The sequence below is a fragment of the Myxocyprinus asiaticus genome, chromosome 23 (genome assembly GCF_019703515.2).
Source record: "Myxocyprinus asiaticus isolate MX2 ecotype Aquarium Trade chromosome 23, UBuf_Myxa_2, whole genome shotgun sequence".
Lineage (NCBI taxonomy): Eukaryota > Metazoa > Chordata > Actinopteri > Cypriniformes > Catostomidae > Myxocyprinus > Myxocyprinus asiaticus.
Window position 1 is genome coordinate 7,883,050 of NC_059366.1, and position 14,655 is coordinate 7,897,704.

Consider the following 14,655-nt stretch of genomic DNA (forward strand, 5'->3'; position numbering starts at 1 on the left):
AGGACTCTTCCAAGAGCTGGCCGCCTGGCCAAACTGAGCAATCGGGGGAGAAGGGCCTTGGTAAGAGAGGTGACCAAGAACCCGATGGTCATTCTGGTTGAGCTCCAGAGATCATGTGTGGAGATGGGACAAACTTGCAGAAGGACAACCATCACTGCAACACTCCACCGACCTGCACTTTATGGCAGAGTGGGCAGACGGAAGACTCTCCTCAGTGCAAGACACATGAAAGCCCTCTTGGAATTTGCAAAAAAAGCACCTAAAGGACTACCAGACTGTGAGAAACAAGATTCTCTGGTCTGATGAAATGAAGATTGAACTGTTTGGCCTCAATTCCAAACATCATTTCTGGAGGAAAGCAAGCACCGCTCATCACCTGCGCAATACCATCCCAACGGTAAAGCATGGTGGTGGTAGCATCATGCTGTTTTGCAGCGTCAGGGACTAAGGGACTAAATGCAGAATGCAACAGAGATATCCTTAATGAAAACCTGGTCCAGAGCACTCAGGACCTCAGACTGGGCGAAAGGACAATGACCCTAAGCGCACAGCTAAGACAACACAAGAGTGGCTTAGGGACAACTCTGTGAATGTCCTTGAGTGGCCCAGCCAGAGCCTGGACTTGAACCCAATCAAACATCTCTGGAGAGACCTGAAAATGGCTGTCCACTGACGGTCCCCATCCAACCTGACAGAGCTTGAGAGGATCTGCAGAGAAGAATGGCAGAAAATCCCCAAATCCAAGTGTGCAAAGCTTGTCACATCATACCCAGAAAGACTTGAGGCTGTAATTGCTGCCAAAAGTGCTTCAACTAAGTACTGATTTAGAGGTCTGAATACTTATATCAATGATATTTCAGTTTTTCTTTTTAATAAATTCGCAAAGTTATCAAAAATCTGGTTTTTGCTTTGTCATTATGGGAAATGGAGTGTAGATTGATGTGATTTTAGCATAAGGCTGCAACATAACAAAATGTGAAAAAAAATGAAGGGGTCTGAATACTTTCTCAATGCACTGTATATGCATTAGATATTGTGTAATTTGTCATGTTTACATTCTGTATTCATGGCACCAACGCTAATGCTAGCACTCTATACATGGTCATAATATGCACAGATTACCCTCTAGTAATGTACAATCATACAGATGTACTGTCTGTAGGTAAGTTTGCGCCAGCTTGGCAACTTTGCACTTCACTGTTGGCATCAAAGTAGGTGGAGCATTGGTTCACAACCACCGGTGATGTGGACCAATGGCAGTAAGAGGATGTTTAACAGCCAAAAATGTATGCTGGCAAGCCATTTCAAACCACCACAATGAACTAAAAAAACCAAAAACAAATGTTGCTCAAAAAGACATCACACCCATTCTTTCTTTGATTTCGCTAGAAGCATATTGGCTCCTTGAGGCTGACGAGAACTTGGTTATAGGTCTTAAAAGCAGATCACGTTCCATTGTGCAAGAAGATCACAAGAAGTTTACCTGTACCACAGTGCCGCAGGTTTTCAGACTGAAGCGCAGGTTAATATGGGTGCCGTTGGAAACACCACTGCAAGACGAATTAGACAGGAAGAGTTCAAGCCCTCCCACAAGGTCTTTGGGAACTGACACCTCTATGGAACTGGGATCACAATGCACAGGGACTGCACACAAAGCAATGTACAAGTGAGGTCTTCACGTCCAGAGAAAAGTGCAAAAGGTGAGAGGGAGTGGTTAAGCCTACCCTGACAGGTGTGTTTGTCATCTCCTAGCGTCAGGCCCTGGGGACAGTGGCAGTAATGTGATTCCATCTCTGAGAAGCATCCATGGCTGCAGCCTCCATTCACATTGTGACATCCTGCTATCTCTACACAAAGCCACAGAAAGCCACAGAAACCCACAGTGCATGAGTGCGGCGAAAGTTTGCCTGTATTCAGGACCCAGTGGTTTGTTACGTTCTTACCTTTACAACTCTCCCCATCCACGTCCAGCACTTTACCAGGTCCACACTCACAACGACGAGAACCCTTAATGTTGATGCACACTTCAGCACAGCCGCCATTTCCTTTCTCACATTCATTCACATCTTACACACAAAAATCGGAAATCGGATAGGTTTTTCACTGAACTTGTCGCAATGCATTCCTGGATTGCCTTCTCCACAAACCATACATAGAATGTTGCATTAGAATTTGGCCTTAAAATACTATTTAGTTTTCCCTTTCCACATAACATTCAGAGTTAACACCTGTTTCCAGTTTGACTGCCCCTTGAACCACCCCCAAACTAAGTCAAAAGGATCAGAGGTCTTAAAAAGGCTAATTATTTTAACATGTACAATTAAACAGATTTTTGAAATGTTTTAGTAACCACAGCAGTTTGAGAAGTTAGTCAGAAACAGTACACTGCTTGAGCACTTTTTGTTAGTATCTATATTGGATGGTTGGTGCATTGACAAAACATGACAATCCCTTTATTATAGATTTACATTTTGCACATACTGTATATCACCCCAAAACTTGTGTTTTGTTTAAAGACTTTAAGATATTTGACATATTTGCTAACTGTGTTGGGGTGCCAAAAAACAATTTGGTTTGTGCGAGACAACTTCAACAAATTGGGCCTGAAAATTACCTACAAAAATCCCATTTAAAAAAAAGTTAATCCTCCTGAAAATCACTATTTAATTCACACACTATTCTTTTTAACAATTAAAGGCATTAGTGCATTGGTTGATTTTTTCTTTCTTGCAACCAACAGTCTTGTGATTGCTTTCTTATCTCTACAGAAGCCCTATCTCTCACTGTAGCTCTCTGCAATGCAACTCTTCTACTCTCTAAGCATTTTTTTTCCCCAGGAACGGAATCATGCTGCTCCTCACCCAGGCACGTCTGTGCATCAGCTCCCAGAACCGTCCCTGATGGACAGCGGCATTCAGACTCGACAGGGCAGTCAGCCCCATTACACTCCACCTCATCGCAAATGTCATAGAAATCTATGGAGGCAAACATAGATTACAAACAGACAACAAAACAAAATCTCAACCAACATTTATGAGAGACCAACGGGGTCTATTAGACATATTTGATAGATTTTATTTTTTTAAGTGTAAAAAACAACAAAAAGCATCTTCTTTGCACTAAGTGCAAATAGCGTTAGATGCTATTTTCACTCTAGTGCAATACTCTTGAGGGGATACTCTTACACCCCTGTTTATATATTAACATACAGTATAGTGGCATCACTGCAGCTTTTTTTTGTGTTTATTTGGAGTCACACAGACACCCTACACCAACCCCTAACCTTTACAAGGCACTGATCCCTCTTGTTTGAATGAGCCTTGTGACAGTGCAAGCACTTGTCTGCTTGTGTCTTTCATCATGTACGTGAATATGAGTAGAAAGTCACAAGTATTTGCTAATATAGCCCAATCCTTTTTATTTCACTTTGAAGCTTATGATTGTTGTTCATGTTCATGGTCAAATAATAATATCCCTTGTTAAAAAAAAAAAAGTTAGAATCGATATTTTGTGTGAGGATCAATATTTTTGATACAACATCAGTATCGGAAGTATCGGTACTTTAGGATCGATCCACCCATCCCTAATATTTGAGGTTTTCGCGATGGGGCAGATACAGTAAACTGGTTAACGAGTTAGACATTTAGTGGATTAAGAGATTGAATAACTAAGTGACTATTTGAGCTCCAATAGTCTGGTGGAAACACAGCATTTTACGATAAACTACTTCCCCATGTGCAGCTCTAGTAGCTCTGGGTGTAAGGATGGTATGTGTATGTGTATCATGCTGGAGATCTGGGTTTGAATCCTTCCCCTTGACATACTTCCCATGTCTCTACTCTTAATATTTCCTATAATACTACTTATAGTATAAATAAAAGAGATTCCTCGCAGTGATTTGGTCACAGTGAAGGTCAGGGAGTCGAGAGAAGGATTTGATCCGGATAAAATTAACCATGGATTTACTGTAGTAATATTGTATTAACCATGTGTTTTGGTGGAAACTATATAATTTCGCCCATTCCTGTCAAATGCCTGCCTTCATTTGATCAGCATTTGACCCCAAATAAATCTGTCGTGGCTGTCTTGAGTTTGGTCTGAGCAAAGGTGGACGGAATGAGTGTAAATAGCCTCTGCCAACAAGATGGGCTATTTGCACTTAGTGTAAATAGACACTCTGATTTTATTATGAAATCTGTCTAGAAAATAGTCTAAGATACTTCAAAAAATATTATTCTTAATGAGAACTGTTTTCCTGATAGAAATGGTTAAAAATCCTTAAAATATTTACTTGAGAAGCAACACTGAAGAAGATATTAAAGCAATATTCCGGGTTCAATACAAGTTAAGCTCAATCAACAGCATTTGTGGCATAATGTTGATTACCACAAAAATTAATTTAGACTCGTCCCTCCTTTTCTTTAAAAAAAGCAAAAATGGAGGTTACAGTGGAAGTAAATGGAGGCCAATTTTTGGAGGGTTTAAACACAGAAATGTGAACCTTATAATTTTATAAAAGCACTTAAGCATTAATTCTCCTATTAAAACTGTATTATTTGAGCTGTAAAGTTGTTTAAATTTGTACAGTCATTTTAGGGTTTGTTGACATTACATCATCATGGTCACGAAGTTGTAAAATTGGCTATAACTTTCCACAGAAAAGGTTAGTAATGATTGTATCACACTAAAATCATGTTTACATGCATATCCTTTATATCTTGTGGCTATATTTTTGAAACAGTGTGTATTTTAAAGTAAAAAAAATTGGCCCTCATTCACTTCCATTGTAAGTGCCTCACTGGAACCAAGATTTTAGCTTTTCTTTGATTTTTTATTTTTTTTTTTATTTCTGTGGTAATCAATATTACGCCTCAAGTGCTGTCGACTGAGCTTAACTTGTATTGAACCTGTAATATTCCTTTAAGCCTTTTGTCAGATTATGTCTTTAAAATATAAGTGTATTTGGTCATACAATTCTGACAGAATTTTTTCACTTGTTATTCACTTGTTAATAGTCAAAACAAATAAAAATCTGCCAGTGTGGAAGAGTAATCCAAAGTATTTAGATTGTGTTACTGACCTTGATTCATCTAATGGAATACATTTTACAGCATGTATTCTGTCTATAATAAGCCCAAGTTACAGTGAAAAGAGGCATTTTGTGCTGAAAAGAACAACAGTGGCTTAAATTTAAATGCACTGCAGCACTATTTCAGTGCATTTAGCACCTAATTATAGACACAGGTTTTGTGCTACTGTCCACAAAAGTGCCACAACAGATTAGTGAATTCACCCCTTAGTGAGACAGGAAGAATACTTACGGCCACAGTAGACATGGAAGCAGACAGAGGGTCGGGGGAGGCGGTAGACGTAGTAACCCTTTACACAGGCCTTCACATCCACATTAGCCGTCCAGTGACAGCAGTTGTTGCTGAAGCTGGCACATGCAGGCAGGGTAACAATGCCATCGCCAGGTTGAGGGTGACTGCCGTTCAGCCAGATGGGGGCGTGGGTACCACAGTGGTTCTCTTCGATACAGAAAGTAGGCATAGCATCCCCAGCCATCCCTGTAAAGCGATACCATTCCCCCGCCACGTGACGGTCACACAGAGGGACACCTGCTGAGTTGTTGACGTGGTAGTCCGTGTTCCGCCATGGCTCATTCAGACTGATGTAGGCTGAGCAGGGATCTAGAGCTGACCAGGACAAGAGACAGAGGAAAGGATTGGTAGAGGTGATGTGTTAGTGTTAGAATGTTGATTTGGTTTAAATCCATGGTGGTACTTTAAGACTACATGGGAAGTACTGCTTCCCCTACAATTTCACAAGAAATTCAGCAATGACATGTGTAATAAATGTACGAATATTCTATATAAGTTAAATATATCACTCTTTGTACATTTTAGTGTGGGGGAAAAAAATACCTCATCACTATCTTGCTTTTTGTTCAACTAACGTTTTCCAATTTTTTTCAACATGAATATGTCCTTAGCAGCCTGTTGCATGGCCCATAGAGCCCCATTGAAACAGAGTCTATGGCATATACCTGTACCATTACAATCAATGGTGCCAATGTAACTGGTCCTGCACAACCCACTCCGAGCAGGATTTGAACCGGCATCTCCTGGCATGGGAGTCAGGCATGCTAACGAGGAGGCTAAAGGCTGCAGCCTCTAGCATCAGTAACTAGTGTGCCTCTTGAGGCCAGGGGAGTGAGGTTTACACACACTGCACAGCTATCACGTGCCAGCTGGCTCCTGTTACACACACCCCCCTAAACCTCACTCCCATCCAGGTCGCGGCACCACTGTAACTGGTCCTGCACAACCTGCTCTGAGCAGGATTTGAACCGGCGTCTCCTGGCATGGGAGGCGGGCACGCTAACGAGGAGGCTAAAGGCTACAGCCTCTAGCGTCAGTCACTAGTGGGCCTCTTGAGGCCAGGGGAGTGAGGTTTACACACACTGCACAGCTATCACGTGCCAGCTGGCTCCTGTTACACACACACCCCTAAACCTCACTCCCATCCAGGTCGCGGCACCACTGTAACTGGTCCTGCACAACCTGCTCTGAGCAGGATTTGAACCGGCATCTCCTGGCATGGGAGGCGGGCACGCTAACGAGGAGGCTAAAGGCTACAGCCTCTAGTGTCAGTCACTAGTGCGCCTCTTGAGGCCAGGGCAGTGAGGTTTACACACACTGCACAGCTATCATGTACCAGCTGGCTCCTGTTACACCATGATCGATGTTCATTGGAGGAGAGGCTCTTAACACTTCATTTTGGGTAACGCCAGGACGCCGTGCCTCTCTGGGAGTCATGTGCACTATAAGTATTGGATCTGCATCTGATTTCCTATTGGACATTGGGCTTCAATCAATGTACTTTTGTCCCGCCTGGAACCCTGGTGTTTCTGTATGATGATTGGCCAAGCTTTTAAATGGCCAAGACTTCACAACAAACGGCCAATAATTGAAATAGTGATGTATGTGATTGACAGCGTATGAAATGTAAAAGTGTTCAGTGGCTCTGAGATATATGCACAGTTATTTGCAATCTGATGTTACACATTTATTTGAACTTTCATAATTGGATATTTTGCTCGGAAAGCAGTTTTGAGCTTAGTTAATTATTTTCATGAAGAAATTTCACTATTTGTGTAGCAGTTTGAGCAGCTTTTGGAAGCAATGATGTAGATACTAAACAGTAGTGCAACTGTGTCTGTCCACTTCTTCAGCAGTCTTGGTTCTGGAAGTGTTTTTCCCATTTCTTTCTTTCTTAGGGATTTAATAAAATCCTTCATAAAAGAGTTCTAAGCCATGAACCAAACAAACTATCTCCAGTAATCGGCAACATTACAAACTTTGATTTAAAGCAAAAAAGTATTTGAAAATTGGACAAAAAGACAAAGGTACAAGATTGTGTACTTTAATAAGGGAATGAACTACAATCCCATGAAGTATTGTGAATGATATAATAGAATATAAAAGGGTGGAAAAATATAAAACTATTGATTTAAAGTTGTTGATTAAAAGTATAGAGACAATATATTTGGATTTTATTGCAAAATGTTTAAATATTTGCCAAATATAGTTGTTTGAGACTGTAGGGAGACCAACTCGACTGCGTCATGCACAGTGCACTATGGGAGTGGGCGGTCGCTGCAGAGCTCTTTTGGTGCACTTTGTTTGCTGCCATTCTCTGATTGGTGTATCTTTCCCCCTCAGGATTCATGGGTAGTGTAGTTCTTCACTAGAAATTCTGCTGTTAATCACATATCTTTTTTATTTTTTTATAAAGTTATATAAAGTTAAATAAAGAAATAACACGATGGCTTCAACAGCCGAACATACTATTGATTAACATACTCAGAGCTCACGGTAGATCTGTTTTTAAAAGTTATAAGTTAGTGTTAAAAATCTGTTTGTTTGTAGAGAAATTTAATGGGATTTTTACCTCCGGAACCCGATTGTTATATAGTCTGTGCTTCCACGTTTTTATAAATCATTGGCCACCACTAAACCTCATCATAAGGGAATGGCTTAGAGACACTTGCAATATATCTTGAAGGCCCTTGAGTACATAAATAGGATATTCAAGGCTCCTTTAAAGTGTATCAGGAAGATTTCCAGAAGGTGTCCGCTGATGTGACGTGGGGAACCTCAAATGATGCCTTGAGTGTTTTTTTACCCCTTGTGAAACACAAGACACACAAGACAGCTTTTTTTCATACCATTAAGTTCATATTTCCATGTATGTCAAGCTCCAAACAGGGCAAAAAAAAAAAAATATATATATATATATATATATATATATATATATATATATATATATATATATATAAAATAATAATAATAATAAGAGTCATAAAATAGCTAAAATTGCATATAATACATGTAATAACTTTGTGTGAGGAGCATATCAAAATGTAAGATGTTATTCACAGAAAATTCTCCTTTATCTTTTGCTGCAGCTCTCAAATCTCAAATCCATGCCACATATTGAAATTAGCATATACGACACACTCAGAAGGACCAGTAGCATTTGGCGTTATTCTTTAATCTGAACCCAAAAGCTAATAATATTCATAGTTTCGTGAAAGGGTGAGATTTCAGTCTGTTCCTCACACAGTGCTATCATATGGCTTAACACGACTTAATATATATCAAACAAGTTACATGGACAACTTTTATGGTGTTTCTTGACCTTTTTTGTCATTTGACAGCGGTGGGCACCTTTTGTTGTATAGAAAAGAGCTTAATTCTTTTCTTGAATTTTTTTTTTTTTTTTTTTTTTGTATTTCACTGAAAAAATAATGAATGGTGAACTATTCCAGGACAAACCACCTATGACCACCCGTCATATTCCAGGACAAACCACCTATGACCACCCGTCATATTCCAGGACAAACCACCTATGACCACCCGTCATATTCCAGGACAAACCACCTTTGACCACCCGTCATATTCCAGGACAAACCACTTTTGACCACCTGTCATATTCCAGGACAAACCACCTATGAAATTTATACCAGTCCCAGCTGGTCTTTTCAGATTAAAGCAAGCTAGCCTGATTGTTTGAAACCCATCTGATTTATTAAGTGTCTTAAACCAGAGCAGAATTGCTAAGGCAGTGCAGAGGAAGTCTTGAACTCTGCAAGTGAGCAAAAGGCAACTTGTTAAATACGATCTGGCAGTGCAAAACCCTTTCCCCTCAGTCAGCTGTCGGATTTCAGAGGAAGTCTCCATTCAACAGGGTGCTGAGTAATCAATACCACAACTTAAGTCATTTAGGTCTGTCTAACACTGTCTCCACAAGTTAATTAGGTCCTCATATGACATTTGCCTGCTCCGTTGGACCATGTGGACATGAAGAATGATGTAGCATACAGCAGGAATGATCATTAATCAGGAGTGTCAGTAGGGTGATGAGGCATAGAGGGAGAATTCCTTCCACAGTAAATGTTCAACACAGATAAATCAAAAATCAGTGCCGAGAACAACACACTGTGCCTTGAGGTGGTGTTCCCTTTTCATAAAGCCTTAAGATCAACTCTTCTTTGTCATATCCGACCCTGATCATCACAACTAAGAACAAAGAAAACCTCAGGAAATGTAGTGTTAAAATTGTCTTCATACTTTCCAATGAAGCCATGTCAAAACCATCACACAGTGCATTCAGTGGAACATAAACAAGATTGTTTTTACATTTTCAGAAGAAAATGTGAGTGGTGCTTGCTCGTGATAAACTCACCTCCACGACGCTAGGGTGTTGTGGGTGTGTATGCTGAGATGTTCTGAATGTTTTTTTTTTTTTAGCACATTGTTATGTGGTTGCCAGTGTGTTCTAGGTGGTTGCTAGGACTCTAGTCACTAGAATTGGGTCACTCCGTGAATGCAAGCACCACTAACATCACAGCCACAGAGAAAGTATTAGAGCACAGTACTATCAGACTGTAGGTCTATCTTTTTAGGATGTTCACTGATATAGGAACAGCCTAAGGCCAAGAATAAACTGATGTTCAGGTCAAGACTGTTTGATGTAAATTCCTGGACACTAATATAATAAATCATCACTACATCACAACTGGTGCATATGCAAATACACAGACAACTCCACCCATAACAAAATACATTTTTCAAAACATTCTTTGGTGCTTTTGAGTATGCAACAATGCTGAAATTAAGAATATTTCTTGATAAAGGTATTTCTTGATCAAAAATTTCACTGTAAAAATTCCAATTTCCATTTTGTCACACACATTCTATTTTAAAAGTCCGTTGAACTGTCTGATGTAGATAAAGTTGAGATTACTTAAAAATCAAGAAAAGTCAAATTATTATGACCAACTCAAAATTTTAAACATTGACAATATAAGCAGTCAAGTTTGGTCTTGAAGGTAGAACCTGCAGGCTTTTGAGCGTGTTTAGTTTAATAACTTATCAGTTCTGAGTACGTCATTTATGGCAGGGTCATTTCCTCATCTTACAATTGCCAGTAGTGTGCTCTCACAGCTTTGGCTTGACAATTTGATGAGAAATATATAATTTAATATGTAATGTATTTATGACATATAAATATTGATAAGTAATATTTACAGCACAGTTTACTGCACGTCTATTTGGGCCAGGGCTTTCACAGACATGGACAATCAGCAGTGGCAATCACTTGCCCTCAAATTTGGTCATTTTGGTCACAGCATGGCGACTTATGAGGACATCTTAATAATTGTTGTTTAGCATTTTTAGTGTTTTAATGAAGTTTTGTTGTCAGGGTGATTAGTGTTCACTTTGGTGAAGTTTCTACAACTCCATTTTGGTGTTGCCACTGAATGATCTATTCCTTTTTAAGTTAGCCTGACTAACTGGTGATGTAGTGTTGTTGACACACTATTTGGTGGAAATTAAGATCTTCTCAGTAAAGACTGTTATAATAGTTCATACGCAACAAATACTCAAAAGATATGGTCAGCAAAACTATATATTGGATTTCTGAATTGGCTAGAATAGAATATTCATCTCCAATTATAAAATTTTTCTAATGTAATACAATATATTTTTTATTACAAACTATATTATAAGCATTAGAGTTTGAGTAAAAAGTTTCAGTGAACATGATATTCAGAGCTGACGTGTTTATTCGCAAGATTCACCGTGTGTGAAGCGCTTGCTGAATTTACCTGCTATGTGTAATCAGCGGCAAACACCCGTAACACTCTAGGATAGAGGCGAAGAGGTTTGCATAAGCAATGATCATTCACATTTTCATGAGAAAATGGTTGTGTTAAATCTATACACCAGCGTGTGAAATTAACCAGGTTTCGGGACAAAAATGTCACCATTATGATAAAAATAACCCAGAAATGTAAAATGTGGGGACAACAAAATCTATCTAGTTGTTAATTCTTTCTATTATATTCTTTTCTAGTTATAGGTTTAGATACTGAAGATTTCAATTTCAGGTATTTGACAGAAATGGACAACACACTGAGTTACATGTTAGAAAATAATGCCCTCATTATGTTAAAAATGCCTCTGAAAATCAATCCCAGTGGGCACACATTACCCCTTAAAATGAAATTGTAATTTCTGACACTGCTATACACCAAGATCACAACAACTTAACATAGAATTGTGCAAGCACCTGGTGTCTTTTAGAGTGAAACTGAAAGAATAATAATGTTATATTAATAGCAGAACATGTAAAACCATAAGTGCTTACCTAAAGCCTGTGTGGCAGACACCGTCTGAAGAAGAACAACCAGAGTGAAAATCATGTTCAGTGATAGACAGGAACTTAAAAGTGCCACTGTCTGTTTATTTAGTGTGAAAGACACAGATGCACACGCAGACGTTACTGTCTTGACACTTCAGTTTGTGTGGAAGAGCTTTGTGGTTTAATAGTAGTGCCTGTTATCTCTGTGAATATGAGCGATGGGTCTGCTAATGCAGTGACTGTAAATATTTTGTTTGTTGTTGTCCCATGAACAGGACATCTGTCTCACCTTGACCTCCTGTCCCCTTGTCTGAGAAACTCACCCCTCCGGATAGTCAAGACCATCCTCTCATTGTTACTGGAGTCTGGTTTATCATTCCCACCCTGGTACCTTTCCCAAAACTCTCCGTCATCTCATTCAACACCAGTTCATGGCCTACAGAGCATTTCTACCCAACCAGTCCTCTTTTTCTAGAAATTCAAGAAAGGCGGTTGCCTTTAAAATGATAGTTCACCCAAAAATGAAAATTCTTTCATCATTTATTCACTTCATGTCGTCCTAAACCATATGACAAAAGGAAAAATGTTGATAAATGTACTGGCTACAAAAAAATGTAATAATATAAATAATAAAACACCATAAGCGTAGTTCATACAACTAATGTGATACATGTGAAGTCATCGAAAGCTACATGATAGCTTTGTGTGAGAACCAGACTGAAATGTAAGTTGCTTAATCACATTATTCACGAATCTTGCTCTCTGCTGGATCCTTTTAAAGGTATAGTTGACCCAAAAATGAAAATGCTGTCATCATTTACTCACCCTCTTGTCGTTCCAAACCTGTATGCTGTTATTTTTCCATGGAACACAAAAGGAGAATCTTCTGAACAACCTTTGTAGCTCTTACAGTAAAACAACAGTCATAGTGAGCAAAGCTGTCAAGGACAAACAACACCAAAAACTGATGTGCGTCACATGTGAATATAAATCATTTTTATAATGTGAAGCATTTTACGTTTTAAGCATTGTTGTCAATGATGTCATCGGCCCTCACGTGTCTTATGACTGATTGCCACATGCCATATTCCGTGTGATGTGTTAGTTTAAATAAGATATGAATCCATCACGGAGTGGAACAGGGGAAGATTTTCAGCGATTAACAACTTAAATTCCACTCTGTACCTCACACAAAGCTACTGTATGCCATCAGAGAGCCATTTGAATGCAGCACAGCATCGTTTGGACTGCTTTTGTTCCTTTTTTTGTTGTTGTTGTGTTCTGTTCTTCTGAATTACTAGAGGTAAGGAAGTGATTAACGGCTCATATACAGTATAAATATATATATATATAGTTGCAATCCAAATTATTCAAACCTCCTGACCAGCAATACATTCTGGTGATGTGATTTAAAACACATAAACTAATACCTCAGTAAACATTCAAAGTAAGTTTTTAATACACATTTGAGTGATTTTGAGAACAAAGAGTTCAGTTTACCCAAATTTTAAAATAAAATTTTTTTATGACAAAATGTCATGTCAAAAATATTCAACCCCAAAGTCAATCATTTGTGGAGCATCCTTTATCCTTAATAACAGCAAATAAATGTTTCAGGTAAGTGTTCTCAGGCTTCAGACGCCTCTCTGTTAGAATTTTTACACATTTCTCATGAGCAAAAGCTTCCAGCTCATTGACATTCTTTGGTTTCTGTGCTGCCACTGCTTCCTTGAAATCCCAACAAATGTTTGCAATGGGATTTTAATGATGGACTGAAAGGGGCATTTAAGGACATTCCGCGACCTATCCCTGAACCAGATTTTGGACAACTTGGATGTATCCTTGGTGTTATTATCTTGCTGGAAAGCTCACCGAGCTTCAATTTACACACTGAAGGCATCACATTTTTCATGCCAAAATGGCCTGATACCTGAAAGAATCCATGGTGTCAGTCACATAGTCAGGATAGCAGTTTCCTACAGCCGCAAAACACCCCCATAACAGGACTGACCCACCTCCATGCTTGACTGTGGGGATGGTGTCATTCTTGTCATCACCTTGTCATCTTACTCCAGATGTACTGCTGACCCATGGGTCTAAAACTCATTTTCAGTTTAGTGTCATATGTCTATAAAACCTTCTTCCAGGACTCCACAGGTCTTTCCAAATTCCTTCTTGAATATTCAGGTCAACATTTCCCTTGGTGAAGTTTTACTTTCTTCCACACCCAAGAAGGTTGCTGTTGTACCATATTTTAAACATGTATGAATGGTGCTGCCAAGTTTGTCTGTTGGAAATTGAAGTGTCTTGGAAATGGACTTTTAGCCATGGCCATTTCTTGTGTAATTAAATATTCTCCTTTATTAGCTTTTGTGACAGCTTTATTTTTGCATAGAAATACATTTTTGCTTATAACATTAAACTTAAATTTTAAAACTTAAGTGCAATTGTAGAGTGATGGCTTAATTTTGTTTTAAAACAATTACTAGTGTAGCCTCATATTTAAGAAACAGCTACGTGCAATAGGGGTTGAATAATTATGACAAATTCCAGCTATTTAGAAATATTAGGTTATATATTCACACTATGACTTTGAATGTGTCACTCAGCTGATATAGATGTTATCTTTAAAAATTCTGGATAATCAGAAAAGCTTACCTTTGTAAATCCTTACTGTCTTGGGAGGGTTGAATAATTTTGAATACAATTGTGTATATATATATATATATATATATATATATATATATATATATATATATATATATACACTATATTGCCAAAAGTATTTGCTCATCTGCCTTTAGACGCATATGAACTTAAGTGACATCCCATTCTTAATCCATAGGGTTTAATATGACGTCAGCCCACCCTTTGCAGCTATAACACCTTCAACTCTTCTGGGAAGGCTTTCCACAAGGTTTAGGAGTGTGTTTATGGGAATTT

The 14,655-nt window shown here is 38.8% G+C and overlaps 1 protein-coding gene across 1 annotated transcript in view; it reads right to left on the reverse strand.

The window, feature by feature from the left end:
• The window catches only part of LOC127413932 (oncoprotein-induced transcript 3 protein-like), a 21,121-nt gene extending 9,190 nt beyond the window's left edge, over positions 1–11,931 (reverse strand). The window contains exons 1-6 of the mRNA XM_051651512.1: positions 11,719–11,931; positions 5,322–5,696; positions 2,862–2,975; positions 1,944–2,066; positions 1,725–1,847; positions 1,484–1,644 (exon numbers count right to left, since the gene is read on the reverse strand). Of these exons, the coding sequence (XP_051507472.1) occupies positions 1,484–1,644; positions 1,725–1,847; positions 1,944–2,066; positions 2,862–2,975; positions 5,322–5,696; positions 11,719–11,773 (951 nt within the window). The 5' untranslated portion in view covers positions 11,774–11,931. The remainder of the gene's footprint in view (positions 1–1,483; positions 1,645–1,724; positions 1,848–1,943; positions 2,067–2,861; positions 2,976–5,321; positions 5,697–11,718) is intronic.
• Positions 11,932–14,655: the final 2,724 nt, after the last annotated feature.